Genomic DNA, 22,007 nt, shown 5'->3' with positions numbered 1-22,007 from the left:
CATATTTTCCTCTTCAAAAGACTCGGCGGAGCTGCCCTGATAGTGATGCTTGAGGTGCGACTGTTTTTTTCCTCATTTGCTTTAGTTGTTGTTTGATGCAACAGTTATTAATCTACCTCAGTTGTCAATGTTTTGTTTACATTCTGCCCTCGTGCTGACTGTTGATTGGCTACTTCTTCTTCTTCTTTGGCATGTTAACGCCGGCTAGGGTAGCACTTCTGCCCCTAGCTGTTAATGTTACTCGCTGCCTGTCAATTATTTCTGTTGTGAACTACGCTTTCTTTTTATTTTCATAATTAATTTAGACTGGGCTTTTGAGTTTAATAGATGGTATATATAAAGTCTGGTTTACTCATGGAAATACTCTGGGATATGGTGTCTGGGGTTGCTGGGCTGTTCTTGAGGGCTGTATTTGTTATGCGTTTTGTTTTGTTTTTCTTTCTGTGTGTGTGTGTGTGTGTGTGTGTGTGCGTGCGTGCGTGCGTGCGTGCGTGCGTGCGTGCGTGCGTGCGTGCGTGCGTGTGTAGCCTATATGTGTCTATGAATCTTGTAATCTTTACAACCCTCTTCTGCAAATGGATGAAACTAAAGGATTAAAAATCATTCACTTCAATATCAGGAGTCTTGTACCTAAAATTGACTTACTTTGTGTATGGGTTGCCCTACATAAGCCTAACATCATCACACTTTCTGAAACATGGCTAAATAATAATCTCAGATAATGAAATAAATCTCACAAACTATGTACTATATAGATCTGATAGATGCTCCAGGGGTGGTGGTGTCACTATATATGTTTCTTCTGATCTTGCATCTGAGTTAATTATACCCACAGTTTCTCCTCCACATTTCAAATGCATTTTTGTTCAGATAATTTTTCATACAAATAAAAGTATTACCACTGGGAGCATATATAGTAGGGATGGGACGAAATATCGTTTGATGAAATATCGCGATACAAAATGTGACGAACGTGCATCGAGTTTCAAAAAAATGGATCGCGAAATGAAGACTAGATGGCACTGCCACATGATTTGTGAATTATATAAATCATTTAGTGTGTGTGTGGCAGGCATACAGTCTATGGTGGCAGGCTGGCAGCACCATCTGGTGGTCAAGCAGCACGAAAACCAAACGAAAAAATTACATCCGGGGAACTGTGCAGTCACAGCCAGGTCACAGTGCATGCTGCGACAACGACACTGTTCAAACGGCAAGCTAACATTAGCACCAACTTCCTTGGTTAGCCCTCAAACCGCCGAACAATGGAGTCGAATGAGGTCGAAATTGAGGATGCTCCTCCAACGGGATACAGGTCATTTGTGTGGCAGTATTTTGGCTTTCCGATTAAAAGAGACAAAGATGGCAATGGAGTAACTGACAAGACTAACACTGTGTGGAAGCTATGCAAAGTCATCGTTCCATACACCACCTCCAACACAACGAACATGAACCACCACCTTCAACGTCACCATAAAAATATGAAGACGGCCCCAGAGAAAACGTTACCGAAGGGACAGCTGACCATGAAACAAGCACTGACACCGGCTCTACCCCCGTCAAGTCCGTGTGCAAAACAGATAACCAGGCTCATTGGCGAGTTCATAGCTGACTATATGGCTCCATTTAACATCGTAGAGAACAGGAAATTCATCCAGATTTTCAAGGTGCTGGAGCCCAAGTTTAAGATGCCATGCCGAGGACATTTTTCAGAGAAGGTAATCCCGCAAATTTACAATGAAACCAAACAAAGCGTGAAAGACTGTCTCAAAAATGCCGACTGCATCGCCCTGACCACTGATGGCTGGACCTCGCGTGCCACACAAAGTTACATCACCATAACGGCACAAGTCACGAGAAATGGGAGAGTAAAAGCTTTGTGTTGCAAACTCGTGAGCTAAGTGAAAGTCATACTGGAGTTAACATAGCTGACGTGTTGAGAAAGGCAGTGGGAGAGTGGGAGCTAACGAGGCCACATACCACCATCGCTTGTGTCACGGACAACGCAAGCAATATGGACATTGCAGTGAGAGAGAGCGGCCTCCACCCTCACATCAAGTGCTTGGCGCACGTTGTGAATCTGGCAAGTAAGCGAGGCTTGGCTGTAGCCCGCGTCGCGCGCCTACTTGGCCGTGTGCGAAGAGTAACTACATTCTTTCACAAGAGTACCACAGCAACCGCTGTCCTGGCCAGCAAGCAAACCCAGTTGGAGCTGCCCCGGCATAAGCTGATTACCGATGTCCAGACCAGGTGGAACAGCACGTACGAAATGCTTGTGCGCTACCTTGAGCAACAGGCTGCTGTCGCAGCAGCCCTGAGCAGCCCAGAAATCCGAAGGACTGCGAGACAAATCGACACCCTGTGTTCCACTGATGTATCAGATGCAGAAGATATAGTGAAACTGCTCAAGCCACTGAAGACGGCCACAACTGTTGTCTGTGATGAAAAAGAGCCCACTGTTTCACTTATATTGCCACTGAAGTACATGATCGAGCAAAGCATGTCACCAGACGAAAATGACTCCCAGACCATCGCCAACATGAAAAGTGCAATCCTACTTGACATCTCGGACAGGTACTCCGGGGACTGTCATGATATGCTGCAGGAGTGCACAGCGCTTGACCCGCGATTCCGAAGCCTGTCCCATCTGAATGATGAACAACGAGAGTCTGTCTATGCCCGGATAAGTCAGAAAGCTGCAGGACTTCATTTGCAACGCAACCAGGTAGACTAACTTTCATTGAGAAAAAAATGGAGGTGTGCTGTGCGTGTGTGTAACTGTGTATGTGTAGGCTACAGCCTGGAAACTTATTTCTCATATCGATTGTTTTTTTTTTATTAGTCGATCCGAGTCAATGAGAGAGAGAGAGTGTCTGTGTGTGTGTCTGTGTGTGAGGGAGAGGGAGTGAGAGAGAGAGAGTGAGTCTGTGTGTGTGTGTGTGTGAGAGAGAGAGACAGAGAGAGTGTGTGTCTGTGTGTGTGAGAGAGAGAGAGGGAGTGAGAGAGAGAGAGGGAGTGAGTCTGTGTGTGTGTGTCTGTGTGAGGTGTCAGAGAGAGGGGGATAAAAAGAAAGGGATTGAAAGACAGAAATGTTTGAGCTAGTTTTTCTATTTTATTTTTTAGACCAGTGACACAGATGAAAGGGAGACAACTAGGGCCAGTGCTTCAACACCAGGGGCAGCAGCAGAGCAGGCCGTGGTCATGATTGAGACAGCACAGGGAGCAGAGCAGAGCCAGGAACAGCCAGTAGAAGGAGAAAGGCAGATGCAGGACGTGACACAGCCTCCCCCATCAAAGAAGACAGCGCTAGAGGATCTTCTTGGGGACTCCTACACTACTCTTCAGACAGTGCAGTCCAGCAGAGGGATTGAAATGGAGATACTCTCCTACAGAAGTGGGATTCCTATCCCACTCAACAGTAGTCCACTTGAGTGGTGGAAAGTGAATGCATATGCTTACCCCATACTTGCCCCCCTTGCCAAAGCCTATCTTTGCATTCCTGCTACTTCAGTCCCGAGTGAGCATGTCTTTTCCACCGCAGGAGACATTGTGTCTGCTCAAAGATCACTGATTACACCAGAACATGTTGATATGTTAGTTTTTCTGAAGAAGAACCAGTCGTAGGCCAGGGCCATGACCTAAGAGAGGCTGAGATAAGTTAACCTAGGGATAGAGCACTAAGGGAGTGTTCTTATTTGTGTTTGAACTGTTAGGCCTTGTGTTTTCCTGTTTGTGTGCAACTGAAACAAAAATAAATAAGTTGTAATTACGCAGTAATATTTTTTTCATCTTTTTTGATATCGTATCGTGACGTATCGTATTGTGACCCTGGCATATCGAGGTGCATCGTATCGTGAGTTTAAGTGTATCGTCCCATCCCTAATATATAGACCACCTTCTTCCCCTGCTGAGTCCTCCAGTTGCATTGCTTCTACCATCAATTCCATTTCCTGTAAATATGAAATCATACTATTAGGAGATTTAAAAAAAATTGGTTAGATAGGTCATCTGAAAATATACTTATTAGTCCAAATGTTACACAACTAATTAATAAGCCCACGGGAACCACTCGTAGATCCCAATCTTTGCTTGACTGGATACTAGTCTCACACCCATCCAGGATCTTAAGGGCAGGTGTTATGTCTGACTGCTTCAGCAATCATTCAGTTGTCTACTGTGTTTGGAAAATTAAATTACCTAAATCACCACCAAAACTAATCAGAATCAGACAACACAAGAACTTGAATTTAGATTTATTTATAAATGATTTGATAGCAATTAACTGGGACTGATACCAATTAATTCCGAATGTTCAAGATGCCTGGGATTTTCCTTATACTGAATTTAATTCTGTCGTGGACAAGCATGCTCCGTGGAAAATTGCTAAGGCCAAGGGTAAACATCTCGCCTGGTTTAGCCCTGAACTTATTGGTCTCTTCAGACAGAGGGACAAGGCATGGACTAAATTCCGCCAGACTAGAGATAATGTTGATTGGGAAGTATATAGGCAACTTAGAAATCTGAGCAAGACTAAAACCCAAAATCCAAAATTAATCTGTTATAAAGAATGTTAGATTTGCACCGGCAGTGCTCGGAATCGGGCCGGTTTTCACATGATCGGCCGTGACCTGCAACCGGCCGGTCAGTCTAAAATATGCCGATTTAAAACGCCGGTCAAATTCCCGGTGTGCTGCATGATTGGCATCGCGTAACCATTCTACTACTACTGCACTACTCAAATTTACTAATGATGTGTTTCTGCTGCAGATAATGGGGAACTTACTGGTGCAATTTTTATTGATTTAACCAAAGCTTTTTATTTTGTTGATCGTTATTTACTTTTAGATTAACTCCGTGCTATTGGTCTATCTGATAATGATAACGCCGGTCAAATTCTCGGCGTGCTGCATGATTGACATAATATCAGCAGTGCACACACACGCACCTGTGCAACTCACGGCTTGAGCGATGTGAGGAAGTGAAACCTAGGAGGCTTCTCACCTTAATCATTCAAACACACGTCAAGAGAGAAGGAGAAAGTTGGTAATTGTCTGTGTTAAACTTAACTGTGGAGCTCTCACTGCTGCACTGTGCCGCTTGAAACTGACGAGGTGCGGGATGCGTGTGTCCGCGCTTTCTAGCGGGCGCGTCCTTAAGACCAGTGATGTAGTGGAGGGTATATTCAGATATACGGGGTATACCCACTTCTTTTTCTATCCATTTACAGTATACCCGCTTATCAACTAAAAACCCATTGTAATATATAGGAGAGTATGCCCTCTTACTCATCAGTACCCTACTATCTACCTAGTAGTACACCCACCTCATCAATTACCACTACACCACTGCTGAAGATCTGTGTGAATTTTCCACAGGAGATATTTTTACTTTATTGTCTCCCACAAATGCTATACACCAAGAATTATTATTTTATCTGTTTTTATTTATGTATGCCTTTTTTACTTATTTATTTTAATACTGTACCTGAAGTTATATTTGAGCAACAAGGAAAATGTTTCTTAACCCGTGTCACTGTGGGTTTTTTTTGTTTATTTGAGATGATTATTGAAAAGGTGGTTGTGTCTTGGTTAAAATGTTCTAATAAAGTAAAGATAGAAAATATTACAATATCTTGTGTGCTGTAAAGTGGTTTGAAAAAAATGAAATCAGAATCAGCCAAAATCGGAATCGGCCATCCAAACACTCTGCAAATCGGATATCCGTATCGGCCCAAAAAATTTTAATCAGTGCAAGTCTAAAGAATGTCTGACCTCTAATTTTAAGAACCCGAAGCAATTCTGAAACAAAATCAAAACCGTTAATAAGAAACAATCTATTAAGCAAATAAGAGTTGAAAATACAATATTACATGACTCTGTCTATTGCACAAGCTTTCAATCAGCGTTTCTCCTCTGTCTGTTCCACCTTGCTACCAGACTCTTACCTGACTACTGGTCATATTAGTAATATGTCACCTTTTTGCAGTCACCGACTGAAGTCAGTAATGCCATTAATGGATTAAATGTTAACACTGGTGCTGGACTGGATGGAACAGAAAACAGATTTATTAAACTAGCTTCCAGTATTCTTGTGTATCCACTTGCTGACCTGTTTAACCTTTCTTTGGCCACTTGCGAGTTACCAGCTATCTGGAAATATGCACGCATCACCCCACTGCATAAAAGAGGTGATATACTTGACCTTAACAATTAAACACCTATATCCATCATCTGTTCCATTGCAAACATGTTTAGAAAAATTAATTTACATTCAACTTTCAGCCTATCTTAGTATCAACCATGTTGGGAAGAGGAGGAGCTAAATATGATCATTGGCAATAATTCATAATTATTAATATTAATTATGGATTATTAAAATATTTGATTAATTAATTAATAATTAATTAATTATTACATAAGCATAATAATCAAATTAGCTTACAGCGGGGCACCACCGGGAAAACCGGACCAATGATCAGACGTAAATTCAGTCTCAAGAGTGTTCACTTAGGAAGCTAATTCTAGGGAGATATCAGCAACTATAAGATGAACAGGAAGGAGTGGAGCTCAGGCACTGACTTTGTCAACCAGCTTCATCACAGTATACAATGAAAAACCAAAGCAACTTCTCTTTGCAGTATAACAGGGTTTATTCACACTGATGACATTAATTTACAACCAACATCAACATTGCTCTATAAACCCTATCAACTATAAAATATTACTGGATCAACCAGCAAGCATCAAGAAGGGTGTGTGTGTGTGTGTGTGTGTGTGTGTGTGTGTGTGTGTGTGTGTGTGTGTGTGTGAGGGTCTGTGAGAAAGTGGGTGAGTGAGCGAGAATGTGTGTGTGTGTGTGTGTGTGTGTGTGTGTGTGTGTATGTCTGAGCGAGTGGGTGTGTGAGAGAGATGCGTGTGAGCGTAGCAAGATGGCGGCTGTGACGCTGCGAGCTACGTCACGCAATGGCGGCTTGCCAAGAAAGCACGCACTCAGAAAAGGAGGAGCCGGTAGAGAGGGAAGTTCGAATTGCTCGGCTCCAAGTGTAGGTTAGTGGAAGAGAGGAAGAGAGAAAGGGAAGCACTCAGAGGTGTGGTCACGCAGGCGGTATTGAGATGCAGTAACCCGTCTGTGTTACTCAGAGACGCGCTCGGCTCAGCTGGTGAGCGGCGTGAATCTGGACATTGAACCAACACAGCAGAAGTACTGATCAATCCCAAGCGGGCGACACTAAGCGGTCCGACGAGGTCGGATCACTAAGTATTACAAGCAGACACAAACGGGCAGGAGAATAACAGACAGCAGCAACACAGGCAATATTTTTACAATATCAAAGCAGCCAAAATCGGACGCGGCGGTCCGTATCAACAAGCCCTTACAAACTTAAAAAGAAAACACACACTAACTACTATCTGCCCAGAGCTAAAGCCTCTTACTGTTGCAGAAGGTGGAGTGATGTATCGGTCGTTCCTCGTGCGTCCTTTGTTACGGCAGAGGTGAAGTGGTTAGCGGCTCACAGCGGCTAACGGGTCCTCGGCGAGGGGGCAAGTCTCTGGCGAGGCGAGTTAATTCCGGCTCGTAGCGGGGAATCACTCGGGAAAGAAGGGGCCCTTGTCCTTCTTCTTGAAGCAGGCAGTCCTTGTTATCTACCAAACCGCATCCGCGGGCATCCGGGTGAGAGGGTCAATCCGTGGTCTCGTACCGGGCTATTCTGTGTTCCTCGGCGCACAGAGTGAGGGAGAGGAGAGGAGATCAGCTCAACCAGCGAGATCCGTAGGCCTAAAACGCGTCTAACTGTGCACAGTAACTCTTTCTAAAGCGTTCGCCACGTGGGACGAGTTGCTAAGCTTTAGGAACAGTTGTGGGTACTTCTATTAGCTATGAGGATCACAGCCAGAAGCGTTTCCCTCAGGTACGCTCTGTGATGATATACCCCGGCGTGACGTCACCGGTGCGGGGTTGGCCATGGCGGATTTTACCCAATGGGAGCTGTGTATTTCAAGGGACCTCTGCTGGTCAGCTGGGGTGCTGTGTTGCGGTTGAATCAGCTGATTCACACAGAGAAAGGGGGTTGACTGATTCCTTTGTTCTTTTGGGCGCCAACATGTGGTCTCAGGCTTTGATTGTTACATGTAGGCCCAAAAGTTTATGGATAAAGTGTAGGCCTTTGTTATAAATCCTTGTACGGCACAACAAACCATATCTTATCACCATTTCAATCTGGCTTCAGGCCTTACCATTCCACTGCTACTGCACTACTCAAATTTACTAATGATGTATTTTCTGCTGCAGATAATGGGGAACTTACTGGTGCAGTTTTTATTGATTTAACCAAAGCTTTTGATTTTGTTGATCGTTATTTACTTTTAGATAAACTCCATGCTGTTGGTCTATCTGATAATGCAGTTTTGTGGTTCAATTCATACCTTCACAATTGTAAACAATGTGTCGTACTACATGGCAATAAATCAGATCTGTTGATTCAGCGAAGAGGTGTGTCCCGAGGTTCAAAACTGGGACCACTTTTTTTGTCTAGCTATGTTAATGATTTACCAACTATATTCAATAACTGTAATCTTCAACTTTATGCAGATGATACTGTCATATACACACCTAAACCGCATTTACTACAACTTCAAGCTTCTCTTCAATCTGATTTCTGTATCCTACAAGATTGGCTTTCACATAATAAATTATTATTCAATAAAACAAAATCCTATATTATGATCTTTGGTACTAAACAAAAGCTTAAATCAAAAACAGGCTCCTGTGTAATGACATGTAAAAATTGCCCTCATCTGCATAAAGTGACAAAATTAAATATCTTGGTGTACATCTTTACCCTAAACTCTTATTTAAAGCACATATTGATTATGTTTTACGTAAAGTCAGTTTTGGAATTAATAATTTATATCATTCATGTAACTGCTTTACATATAATGGCCATGTTTCCCAGATCGCTTATAGCGCTAAGAGCTTCTTAAGAATGCTCTTAAGCTTCCCATGAAAGAAAAACGCGTCTCCCAGATCGCTCTTGGCTTAAGAAGATCTTTCACTAAGAAGGAGTTGTAAGATCAAACTGACCCAATCTTAACAGCCTTCTTAGCAGCCAAACGCTCACAGATCCAGCCGCGTCAGGCAAATTAATATTACACTAAGCAAGGAGATGTTAAAACAGTGCGCACCATATATATTTTGATCTACTTTATACTTCAGATTTATATTGTTTAGCATTAATTGGTGACAGAAAAGAACAAATTTCAGGGAAACGTGTGTCCTTACTTGCATATGACAATAAACACTTTGAATCTTGAATCTACATGTTTTATGAAGACCCTGTGTGCGCTCAAAGCTGTGGCACAAGTTACGCACTGAAATCTGGCGGAAGAAAAATAATATTAAGACAAAAAATAAGTTGAGGAATAACAAGTGTGTTCCTGTATGTGCTGTGCACATCAGGCACACAAATAAAATTAATCATCATGACTATCATTTATCATAATTTGTCCGCATATGTCTCTCATCTGCATGCACATATGAGATAGTTTACCGCATCCAAAAAAATGTGTCAGGGCACAACAGAAGCACATCCACCCTCCAAACCTGCGACATTCAGATATCAGGCAACTGACAAGTGTAACTGAGCTCAGCTGGAACCTCATCAAGGGACGCTCCACCCGCTATTCTATATAAAGGCGTTGCCACATCACACGTGTGAGATACCATGGCTACTTTACAGCATATTCTAGCTGCTAATCAACCGCGTTGCCATGTGCAAAGCCAAACCGTATATGTAAATGCATTTCTGCATCAGCACTTCAGCCGACTCAATGTGCTGTCAGACCGGGCTGTCCAAATGAAGTACCGGCTGCTCCATGCTGAGATACAACGCCTCATCAACTAGTGTCTCCACACATCCGGAGGGCAAATTAGCAATCTTGCTAACTCAGCTGTACTGCATGTCACTAACTCAGCTTCTTCTCCGGAGCCTTTGTGCTCCACTGTCTTGCAGGTTAACTTATATCGCAGCGGTGCCTGGATAGTGTGACGTGTGTGGTTGTGCTGCTGCTGTGGTCCTGCCAGATGCCTGCTGCTGCCGTTATCATTAGTCATACTTCTACTGTTATTATACACATATGATTATTGTCACATATGTTTACTATCAGATATTAATATATATTTTCAACATATTTTACCACAATAGCCAGAATTATAATTATAATATTATTACTTTCAATAATGTTATTGTAAGCTACTGTCATTACTGTCTGTCCTGCATCTCTCTTTCTGTCTCACTGTGTCATACAGATTACTGTTAATTTATTATGTTGATCTGTTCTGTACGACATCTTTTGCACGTCTGTCCATCCTGGACAGAGGGATGTTCTATGCTGTAAAGCCCTGTGAGGCAAATTGCGATTTGTGATATTGGGCTTTATAAAGAAAATTGATTGATTGATTGAACCCGGTGCAATTTCACCCTCAGCCCGGAGGTGCAGTGCCTGGCTGCGCTGCATTTTTATGCAGTGGGGAGCTTCCTGGAGGTGGTGGAAGATGGCACAGGCCTCAGCAAGGTGTCTGTGTTTTTTTTGTTTAAATATAATACATTTCCTCATGATTCTCTTACCAAGACTACTTCTTATTTAGTTGTAGTCTTGTTTTCATCATGAAAATAGGTCAATAACAAATATCGTCTTAGTTTTTAATTAGAATTATTAGAACACATACACATGAGCAGCATAGAATTAGTGCGTTAGGTAGCAGCGCTGTGTGTGACTTATGCACTGATTAAGTGGTGGGTGACCAATTTCCCTGACATCGATTGATTTAGTTTCAGCAGCGCAGTAGTGGACAGCTCCTGTTAAGAGCGATCCTAAGAAGGGCATTAAGAACGCATCTGGGAAACAGTCGTATCTTAGCGACCCTTCTTACCAAAGACATCCTTACCTGTGCTCTTAAGTCTTAAGATCGCTCTTGACTGGGAAACGCGGCCAATGTTAATAAAAAACTTGCCTCTCAACTAATTCTTCCAATATTGGACTACTGTGATGTTGTTTATCAAAATGCAACAAAATTAGGGATGCACCGAATATTCGGTAACCGAATATATTCAGCCGAATATTGCAAAAAACCACACATTCGGTATTCGGTGGAATAAGTTAAAAGCAAGGCTGAATAATAGCGGCGTGTTTTGATAACGCAATCAAACAGCGTGCCATGACGGGCTGAGTAAAATGTCGGCAGTGTGGCGATCCGTCCGTCACTGCACTCGCATTTGCGACTAAAAATAGTTTTGAGCGAGCAAGATAGGCTTAAATCATTCAGCACGCTGTGCGAGCAGCCTACAGATTTCAACCACCAGCAGAAACGAAAGGCGAATCCCACCGATTGTGGGTTGAACGGGGGTCAGAGACACAGACAGTAATGTATTCCTGTCAAATATGGCGGCCATCAACTTACCGGCGACAGAGAAGTCGGCTCCAATAATATCCTCTTCTTGGCGTGTGGACTGCCCAGAAGTACCTGAACAGCTGAGCCAGCTGAACACAGGTATGTGACGTGTCAGTGGCGAAACGAGCCGTTCACGGCCCACAAACTTCACCGCACTTTAGGGACTGTTCTTTACTTATGAAGGGGAGGAGGGTGGCTGGTTGATTCTTATTTTATTTATTTATTTTATTTTGATCTCCCCTATGTTCATCACTCATTGATGCTGTTTTTGAAGTATGAATAAGTCAATAAGTAATGTATTCCATTGAAATGTCATTGATGTATTATAGAAAAGTGATTTATCTTTTTATAAATGACAAAAGGCACATCTGCCTCATTTTCGCTGTGGTATCATGATACTACTCAGAACCATGATATTTTCATTGGTATCGTACAGTGGGATCCAATTTTGGTAACGTGACAACACTAATCTGGAGGGGGTTCATCTGCAAAAACTAATGAAAAACTAAACAACGATATTCGGTATTCAGTACTCGGTATTCGGCCAAGCGTTTAATATTATTTGGCTTCGGCTTCGGCCACAAATTTTCATTTCGGTGCATCCAGACTGCAGACTTTCGGTTTGGCACGACCCTGTACCAAATTATTGGGCGCAGGATATTATTTTATTTTATTTTGTTTTATTTTAATTTCGTTTTTGCAAGCCAAACCATTTAAAATATCTAGTTCCCAGACGGACATAATTGAGTGACAGACCGAGTCCCGTAAATCTCTGCTTTCACTTTGTGCACCGCATTCTCGCATTTTGACAACGTGGCAAGTGAGCCTGACGAACCTGAAGACCCACCCGCAAACCTTAAGTCCTCCATTTGGGAACACTTTGGTTTCAGGATAAAATACGAAGATGGAAATAAACAAGTGGACAAGACAAAAGCAGTATGTCGACACTGCAGAACTGCGGTCGGGTATGTACTTGGAAACACGTCTAACATGCTAACGCATCTAAAGCGACACCACCCGAGTTTGAACATTAACTGGCACGACTAGAAAAAGCAATCTGGTGCAAACTACAATATTATCGTTGTTTAAAAAGAGAGAGCGTTTTCCTGACCATCGCGCTAAATAAATAACCAACACCATTGGAGTTGAGTAAAATTGTTTAAGCTGCACTTTAGATATAAGCATGTTTTGTTTACTGCACTTTAACAAAGTGGGAAAGCTAAGTAAGTTCCTAGTAAAACTGAATCTGAGCAGGCTTTAAAGCTGACCAGCTGCACTATACTTTTTATTTTAATTGAGTAAAACTGTTAAAGCAGAAATGTAGATTTATATTTTTTATTCAAAAAATGTGTTAAAAAAACAAGATTTTATTTTTCACTTTTATATTTCTATTTTCATTCAAACAATGTGAAAAAGCAGGATATTATATATATATATATATATATATATATATATATATATATATATATATATTTGTTTCATTCAAAAATTGTGTAAAAAGAGTTAACTGCTGTGGTGGTATGTTTTAATAAGGTTACCAATAAGTAAAAGATATTTAATAGTTGTCTATTTTTTTCATTACTGTACTGAAAAAAACTGAACCGTGACTTGTGTACCGAGGTACGTACCGAACCGAGATTTTTGTGTACCGTTACACCTACTCTGCAGATTTGTCCCCGGATGTCCTTTCCTTACTCATCACTGCACAATGTATGAATCACTTAAATGGTCATCTCTAAATGTAAGGAGACATAGTCACTGACTTCAACTTATCTTGAAATGTATTTCTTTTAATTATCCTCCTTTTTACAACAATTTCTTGTACCCTTTACTTCACATCATCATGTTAGACACTCTACTCCATATGTGTCAAACTCTAGGCCCGCGGGCCAAATGTGGCCCGCCAAGTCATTTTATGTGGCCCGCGAGAGCTTAAAAGGTCTGATTGTCTAAAAATAAATTGGTCAAAAGCGTGATTTGACCAAAAACTACATTTCCCACAATGCATGTCGATTATGTTACCCGCGAAGTGACGGCTTCCCGCCACTAGACGGCAGTGTTTCCACATCAATGCGATTTATCCAAGTGGAATTGAGATGACAAAAACGTTTTGAAGTTAATGTCATAACTTGTGTTTGATGTCATTTTTCTTTATTCACTTGGATAGTTTGATCCTTGATTGATGGAGTTATGTGGGTTTCATAACCTGACAAATTAGAAGGATTTATGTTATAACAGAGAAACAAGCAAACATATTTTTTTCTATGCAACTGTAATATTTGTAACTTGAATAAGTAATAAATTCAGAGTTATTTAACATTAAGGAGTAGTTACATTTATTTTACATTACATTTGGTCACATTTAGTTACATTTATAAGTTATAGCCATTATGCTGATGTGGCCCTTGGTGAACATGAGTTTGACACCCCTGCTCTACTCTATTTCTCAGTTCCTCATGCAAAGAGAACAATTGGCAAAAGAGCTTTCCTGTTCAAAGCCCCCTCTGATTGGAATAATTTACCTATTAATATCAGATCAATCTCATCATTAGGTATGTTTAAGCATGCCTTGTCCTCTCACCTTGAAACTAAGTGTAATTGTTACCTATAAGCTGTCACTACACTGTTAATACTTACTGCTTTCATCTAATGCTCACATTATTGGTCTATATATGATAGTAATTAGTGTTATGCTGGCCACTGTGACCATCAGTTGGTTGTTAAGTTCTGTTGTTGTTATGTATGTGGGTTGTCTTCTGTCGTTGTTTTGTCTTGTTATGTACTGATTGTGATTTATGTTGGGACCCCCTTGAAAAGGAGATGGTACATCTCAAGGGGTTTATCTTAAGAAATAAAATTTGATCATCGTGTGAGAGTGCAATAGAAATATTTGGCCCTAAAGTCAGTGAGCAATAGTGATACATTACTGTGATCTCATTATCAATCATATTAATTGTGTAGCCCTGGCACACAGTATCTACAAAAATTAGCTGGTGATAATACCTCTAATAAATGTTATAATCTGTTCAACTTAAAACTATAGACGTGCCAATCATACTGCAAATTATATTGGCAAATATGCTAAAGTCATATTTCAATACAAACAGTAATGCTCCTGACCATGTTTTTTACAACAGGACGGGGAGGAAAAAGTCCCCTTCTCTGAAGAAGTTAGTTGGTGTGAGTCTGCTTTCTGAAGGCACAGTAAAAACTGAATTGGTAAGGTCCTTAGGAGAGCTACTGCATTTTGAACTGATCTGGATACATACCTTATTATATTTCAGTAGTTCACAAACTAACCTGGGGTTGGCCTGCAGGTGTTATAGACTTGAATAGAAGTGGGAAATTGTGTTCTGTCCTTTGGGTAGCTAGAAATAGAGTTTGTCACATGAACATAATGAGACTTGTGAGATTTGTTTGCTGAATGTTGTTGAACTTGCTGCAGTTCCTGTTGATCTTTCGGAGAGCAGCTGCTGGAGAGTTGCAGGAGGAGAGTGGTCTAATGGCTCTGGCTAGACTGTCTGAGATCAACGTCTCCACTGAGGGAGTGATGGGGGCCAAAGACTTCTTTGAAGCCAAGGTAGTCTATGTTTATATTATATTGTCTTGTATGTGCTCTGAGTCACATCAATAAAATGATTTTTTTTTAATTTACATTATAGTGTTGGTTATAAATTATAATTTCAAGAATTTTTGATAACTTTTTCTTCATCAGGGGTCTCATAAAATCACTGCATATGCACAAAAAAGGCTTGACATGTTTCTACGGCACTTTCTAAGCATAAATTAGGATTTATTAAAAAAAAAAAAAAGACGACCAAGGAAAAGTGCTCAAATTCAGAGAAACTCAGTCCCATGCATATGCACATTTTGGAGCAAGGGTAAATTGGCAACGACACAGATGGTGAGGTGGTGAATTGAAGCCAGATTGTAGAAATTAAATGTGAGAGGAATTGTTATACATCTAATGATCTCTCACACATTTAAATTCACCGCAAATCACGTTTCTTATCAATCCACTTTATAAACACGCAGCAGTGTTATTTGTGTTTGTGCCAGTGAGCCTTAACTTTTCCATGAGCACCTTTTGATTGTAAAAGTTAGAATTCAACTCAAATCTCAAATCAAATCCTGCTCAGTATTCCATCAGTGTTGTCTCACCATCACGTCCCCACCAGTGGAGCGCAGAGGAGAGGATGTGGTCTGGACTGTATGCTGCTGACACTCGTGGTTAGCTGTGGAGCACACCATGCACAGCTGGATGATGTCAATCTGTGGCAGGTGGTAGGATTCAGGAAAGTCTAGCTTTTCTTTTTCCAGAAATTAAGCATGAATACACTAAGTCATTTTCACCTCAACCACGTTAACCAGGCTAACTGATAAAATTAATGTCCACCTGCACATATTGATTGTGTAAATTAGCAAAGATGCTGAGGTGCAATTCTTTTTTTTTTTTATTGCTTCCATCTTCAGATCTGACTTATTTTTCTTTAATTTTAGTTACTCTCTATTTGATGAACTCACTGTATTAACTGCGGCAGCAACTTGTTGCCACTTGCTGCTTTTCCTTTTTCGTCCACCAAACAATATGTGCTTCTAACCTCCACCTCACCAACAAGCACCTCGATTTCTGTGTCACAAAAATTCATCCTCTTTGTCTTCCTTGGGGTTGTTGTTGCTATGATAAACCAGAAAGACACATTGATCAGCAAGCTCATTTCTATGCATCAGCATTAATGAGGTGCTTTCCATTGACAATTTATGGTTGAATGTGGGCATGTAGAGGGCGGGATATGAGGCTGATCCACATGCGTACAATTCCAAGTTGATTTGGGATTTATAAAAGGAAACTGCGTACTGGCAGACTTATAAATCTGAATATTTTTTTGGCGTACACACATTTCTGCATTAGTATGTACACAAACAAGTATTACACAAACATGAATTAAACTCTGACCATCTGGTAAGGGACAAAGGTCCCTAGTCTTAAACTGGGCATGTCCTGGTATAATGGGTATTGACCCATTATACCAGGACATGCCCAGTTTAAGACTAAGGCCTCTAGTTTCCCGGCACGGTGCAGGGTGGCGAACCCCGTGCAGAGCTAGTTTTGAGCAGTGCAACTCGAGGTGCGCTCAGTTTGGTAGTTTGGCAGACTGAGGTGCGCTGAGATGGGTGTGGCGGCGCAGCAGGGGGAGGTGTCAACAGATCCAGCTTGGTGCGGTGACAGTTTCGTGCCAAAAGGCTTCGCTGAAGATGTGCTAAAAGCTTGCCAGAAACCAGGTTTACTGTCAGCGCAGGCGGAGCGCAGCCAGTGTAAGTGGAAGTTCGGCTGACCAGCGGACAGTGCGCACACGTCACCAAAACCTCACAGGCAGGTTTCCAGAATGTCAGGCACATTAACAATGAAATAAATACCCACATAAACCACTATTCAATGCAACTATCTGCAATCAGTACATAAATGTATCTCTGTATCGACTGTACCGTCACATCTGATGTCAGATCAAAGGGGACTGGCACCGTTTGGCACGTTTGGCACGCCTAATGGAAACCCAACCTGATTTGATTAACACAGCTGCAAACTAATGAGTTCACATCCCTCTCAGCCAACCACGAACAGCCACGGCATCAGATAGGGAATATATATTCAGCATCTGTCATCTTAGAAAAGTCAAAAGAAATGAAACAGAGTGAGACTGCCAGAGAGAAAGAGAGAGTGCGAGCACGAGAGAAACGCTGTCAACAAATTGTAAGTTATGTTCGGTGTCTTAAGGGTTTACGTGCTTCATGTGATTGCCTATACAAATGTTAAAATGTTCTTGCTTAACATGATCTACAAAGACAGAGTACATTATTGCGAGGAGGAGGAAGAGGAGGGCTTACGCAGAGAGGGTGTACCGTCAAAGGACATCCTATTTGGGCATGACAGAGCTGTAATGCAGGTGGGCCACACGAATAATGACTGGAATACCACCGTGCCCAATTTAATTGTCATTTCATGTCGTACTCTTTTTCATTACACAGGAACAAATTACACCTACCCCGCGAGGTGGTCCAAGGTGGTGACGTGCATCGTGGCCTCTGATGCGCACCCCGGTTGCACCTGTGCTCTCCCTGTTGCTGTAAAGGTGACAGTGGCTGTGACCTTCTTCGCCACCGGGTCTTTTCAGCACACCGTGGCCGCGGTGGCGGGGATTAGGCAGACAGTGCTGTCAGTTCGGCTATACATGCAGTGACAGCTAGTCTAGTCCGACATGCAAATAAGCACTTTTTTTTTTTTTTCCCCTCACTGGGCAACGGTTCTCAGTGTATCCGGGCAACACTGATTTACAATTGTGGTGACCTCCCCCCAGGCCACCTTTGCATCATCAGCCCATGGAGGTCTGCTCGCAGTTGCGTATATTTGGACACTGCGAGCTTGGACCTCCCGGACCAAAACATCAGTTTCCTCCTGGGAGAAGTTTGGCCGTGTGATGCTGCTGCTCTCTTCTGCCATGGCGAATTGAGTAAACTCTCATTACACCTTCGTGCAGCGCATTTATGGGTGAGGAGAAGGGCTCATTTGATTGGTGTGATGTGAATCGGCTGTGTAAAACCCACTCCACGCCTTCTCTCCTCCCTCTTTCTGACTTGCTCAGGTAGGAGGGACGGAGGTGGGAAAGAGGAGTAGCTGCGCCAGCGCGCACGGTGTGCCACACTTGCAAAATCCGCCTGGCCACACCCAGTTGGCAAAGCGCAGGTGTGCTGCGCCTCCGCCTTGCCCGGTCTGCGAAACTAGAGGCCTAAGATCCATATAGATGCATCTTAGACAACCCAGGACACACCTGTCTATTTAGTATTTACTAGTCAAAAGCCAAAAGCCATGTATTAAGTCCGAGGAACTCTCCATAAACCTCCAAAATAAAGCTGAGCTGAAGCATAGATGTGGTGGATAGAATGTACTGGATAACAGTGCCTTACCTCCAGTTCAACAGAGCTGCTTTCTGACAAAATACATGTTTTTACACAAGTATTTTGGAACATGTGCAGTATCATATGCTGCCATATAAAGATAAAAGAATACTTCACCAGCTAAATGACCACCCAGTGTTAACATAAATTCATGAAGAAAACTTTATTTTTCATGAATGCCTCCACAGTAAATGAAGAATATGAAAATGGAGCACGGAACATTTTTGATTAAGTAAAGGAGGACCACATTTCACAGCAGCAACATTATATCAAAACATCCATTTACAGACTCTCACACAACCCATGCAGTATGATCCAAGTCTCATTTATCCAGTTGTATTTAAATAAATGTCAACAATTTGTTCATTAGGTGCATTGTCACCCACATGTTTATAAAGTTTTGATATTAAAGATTAAATTCAAGAAATATATTTGGGACACAGTATGGTCATTTTGTGTTGGCTGTCCTGTTAAGTTTTTGTCAAGTTTGTAAACTGATGTTTTAATATAGTTGTGCTGCTGTTTAAAGCAGACCCCCTTTAATTTAATTAAAACAAAATTTATCTTTGTTCTTGGAATCTCTGTTCAGCGGTGTCACATGCACAAAAAACAAATATATCTACCAGAATTCAAGGGAACACAGGGTGAGTAACTGATATACAGATGATCATTAGGGGCTGAAGTATTCACTCAGAATTTTGGGTTAGTTAAACAGGCCAAATGAAGCTCGTTGTTGACTGTAAGACAGATGAAACCAGCCATGCAGGCTTACTTGGGATGATCTGTGTTGATGGGAATGATCACTGTCATTTTGTATGTTACCAGATGCAGGCTCTATCTCTGGGCAGCAAGTTTGAGGCCGAGATTCGAGAGGAAAAAGAAGAACGCAAGAGACAGGAAGTGGAGAAAAAACAGAGACAAGCCGCCTTCAAGCAGCTGCAGTCCACTTTCTGCTCATGACCCTCTGTGGGAGGCATATAACAGTCCTGACGTGCACAGTCAGTGTTACTGAGGTTTTAGAAATAGCTTGTCACTCCACTTACATTTTAATCAGTGTCCTTGCTCAGAATTTGGGACTTTATAACAAAAATAGGAAAATACATTAAATAAATACTTACTAAAATATTTTAAAATACTTCATAACACATCACAGGCAAGGCCTACTCATTCCAGACTTTCTGCAGCTGCTCCACAAAAAACAATGAGGCAAAATGAAATATTTAGTGAATTCTCCAAAATCATGGAAATATCACCAAATTATGTTATGCATTTCAGTAGAATTTTTGTGTCCTTCTGTAGAAGAACTGGAAGTTTTTACCTCATGGGATCATTACTTGTTTAGGCAAAGTTCAGCTGTACTCCATATGTTCTGCAAATGTTGCTTGTAAAGTGTTTTTAATTTAATGCTACAGTTTGGTCATATGATCTTTTTACGATCGGTGTAGTTAACCTACTCTCAACCTGCAGTGTCATAGAAAAAGTTAAGTCATAGAAAATAATAATAGTATAATAATAGTAGTATTAACATAACAGCATGGGAACATTTGTTTGGTAGAAAATGAAGCCTTTGGGACTGTGGCCACCTTCTTTGTCTTTTGGCTCAGTCGACTGACCCAACACTAATCAGGCCATACTCTGATTGGCTTTCGTGAATGGAATATAGTCTGTATTGTATTGAAACAGTCAGGAGCAGCTTTTGATAATGATTTAAACCACTAAAGGTAAACCCCCTGGTTTTGATATTATGCCCCAAATTCTAAGAAGACCACTAAAATTTAGCTGTGAACTGTCATGTTTCAAAAGCAGGAAGGTTATATTTGAATGAATAGTTCATTTTGGTAAATGAGTATATTTGCTTTCTTTGTAAGTGTGAGACAAGGAGACATGCCAGTCTTATGTTTGTAAATGGTAAATGGATCCGCATTTGTATAGCGCCTTTCTAGTCATCCGACCACTCAAAGCGCTTTTTCTATGAGTCACATTCACCCATTCACACACATTCATGCACTGGTAGCTGAGGCTACCATACAAGGTACCACCTGCTACTCAGTTTTAACACACTCACACAAGCATTGGGGAGCAATTTGGGGTACAGTATCTTGCTCAAGGATACTTCACAGACTGGAGGAGCCGGGGATCGAACCGCTGATCTTTCGCTCCCGCTCTACCTCTGAGCTGCCCCTGTGTGTTTGTGTGTGAAGTACACAGCTTGAGTCAAGACATGGTTAGCTTAGCTCAACATCAAGCCTGGAAACGGGGGAACAGCTAACCTGGTTACAAACACCTCTAATGCTCACTAACGTGTTGCATCTTTTTTTTCAATGCATACACAAACAGTCAAAATATGTTCTTTAGTGAGCTTTAGAGGTATTAATAGGTGTTATGGTTTTACTTTAGGCAGAGCCAGGCTAGCTATTTCACCTTGCTTCCAGTCTTAATCCTAATCTAGGCTAACCCTGTCCTAACTCCAGCACTATAGTGAACACACAAACGTGAGATTGACATCAATCTTGCCATCTCAATCTCAGAAAGAAAGCAAATAGACCAATTTTCCAAAATGCTACACAAGTCCTTCAGATGTCTTTTTTGTGTCTAAACTGAGGTTAACAACCACTGACTGAATCTGAGCTCTGTTAGTAAAAACACACATTAAGATTAAAGCTGGAAACATGCTTACCTGTTGTTCCATGGTTTCTAAACCTTGTGATTTTGTTTTTAGGATCTAAATTCTCATGACTCATGAAACTGCACAGTTGACAAGTTGTCCTGTGAATTTGAGTATAGTGTAGTTAATATTCTGTTCTCAAGAACATGCAATGCATGCAGTGCAAGTGTTTAATGTAAGCTAGATATTCAATTTTAAATCGATTTAGCTCATTTCCTACATGAACTAGATCAGTATTAGAAATCTCCAGCAACCCTGTATGCATAACAATTGACTGTAGCAGGGTTCTGGTCTTAAAGGGATGGTTTGGATTTTTTGAAGTGAGGTTTTTGGGCTGGGGTCAGCAGGTGCTCCTGCTACTTATCCAAACTTGCATTGTACAGACTGCCATCTGCTGTAGGTAATACACTGACAATGGATAAGTACCTAAGACAATCCCATTTCAGAATATCTCTGGGAAATGGCAAACAGGCTTTCAGTTGTTTTAGGGTAGACTTGTGATCCTAACTGTCGGCATGATAATGATCCTTTGTCTTATTCAACAACAGATGGAACTGTTTTCCAAGTCTCACTCTTTGAGTGTCTCTGTAGAAAGGCTTATTGGAATCATTCTCCATTAGTCTGCTTTAGTCTGTGTGGATCGACAAGAGTATATGAATAGTCAGCATTGTTTGTATCCTTTCTTTAAAGCAGATACTCCGTTAGGTTACACACTGTGACATAACAATTTATGTATTGTTGTATAAACTAATCAGTAGCTTCTCAAAGCGTATAAAGTGTACATTTGAAAGGAGTACTCAGTGATTTAGCATTGCACTTCCATAAAGTTGAGGAACTTGCAAGTGACTTGTTAAAACTCCCACAACACGAACACAAATATGTTCCCCAAAATGCAATGCTGGATCATCTTTGATAAGACTCAGATATCACAGTCTTTTAC

General features: G+C 41.4%; 1 protein-coding gene across 2 annotated transcripts in view; it reads left to right on the top strand.

Annotated features, from left to right (window-relative positions):
- efhd1 (EF-hand domain family, member D1) overlaps positions 1–22,007 on the top strand; it is a 64,260-nt gene that overhangs the window by 41,051 nt on the left and 1,202 nt on the right. Inside the window, exons 3-4 of one of the 2 annotated variants that reach the window (XM_049576834.1) lie at positions 14,894–15,028; positions 19,228–22,007. The exon at positions 19,228–22,007 is cut by the window's right edge and continues 1,202 nt beyond it. In XM_049576834.1, the coding sequence (XP_049432791.1) occupies positions 14,894–15,028; positions 19,228–19,362 (270 nt within the window). In that variant the 3' untranslated portion in view covers positions 19,363–22,007. The remainder of the gene's footprint in view (positions 1–14,893; positions 15,029–19,227) is intronic. The other variant, XM_049576835.1, reaches the window with a different exon arrangement.

This window comes from Epinephelus fuscoguttatus, linkage group LG5, assembly GCF_011397635.1.
Source record: "Epinephelus fuscoguttatus linkage group LG5, E.fuscoguttatus.final_Chr_v1".
NCBI classification, from domain to species: domain Eukaryota; kingdom Metazoa; phylum Chordata; class Actinopteri; order Perciformes; family Serranidae; genus Epinephelus; species Epinephelus fuscoguttatus.
The sequence above is the reverse complement of the archived record's forward strand: the minus strand, read 5'-3'. Positions and strand labels throughout refer to the sequence as shown.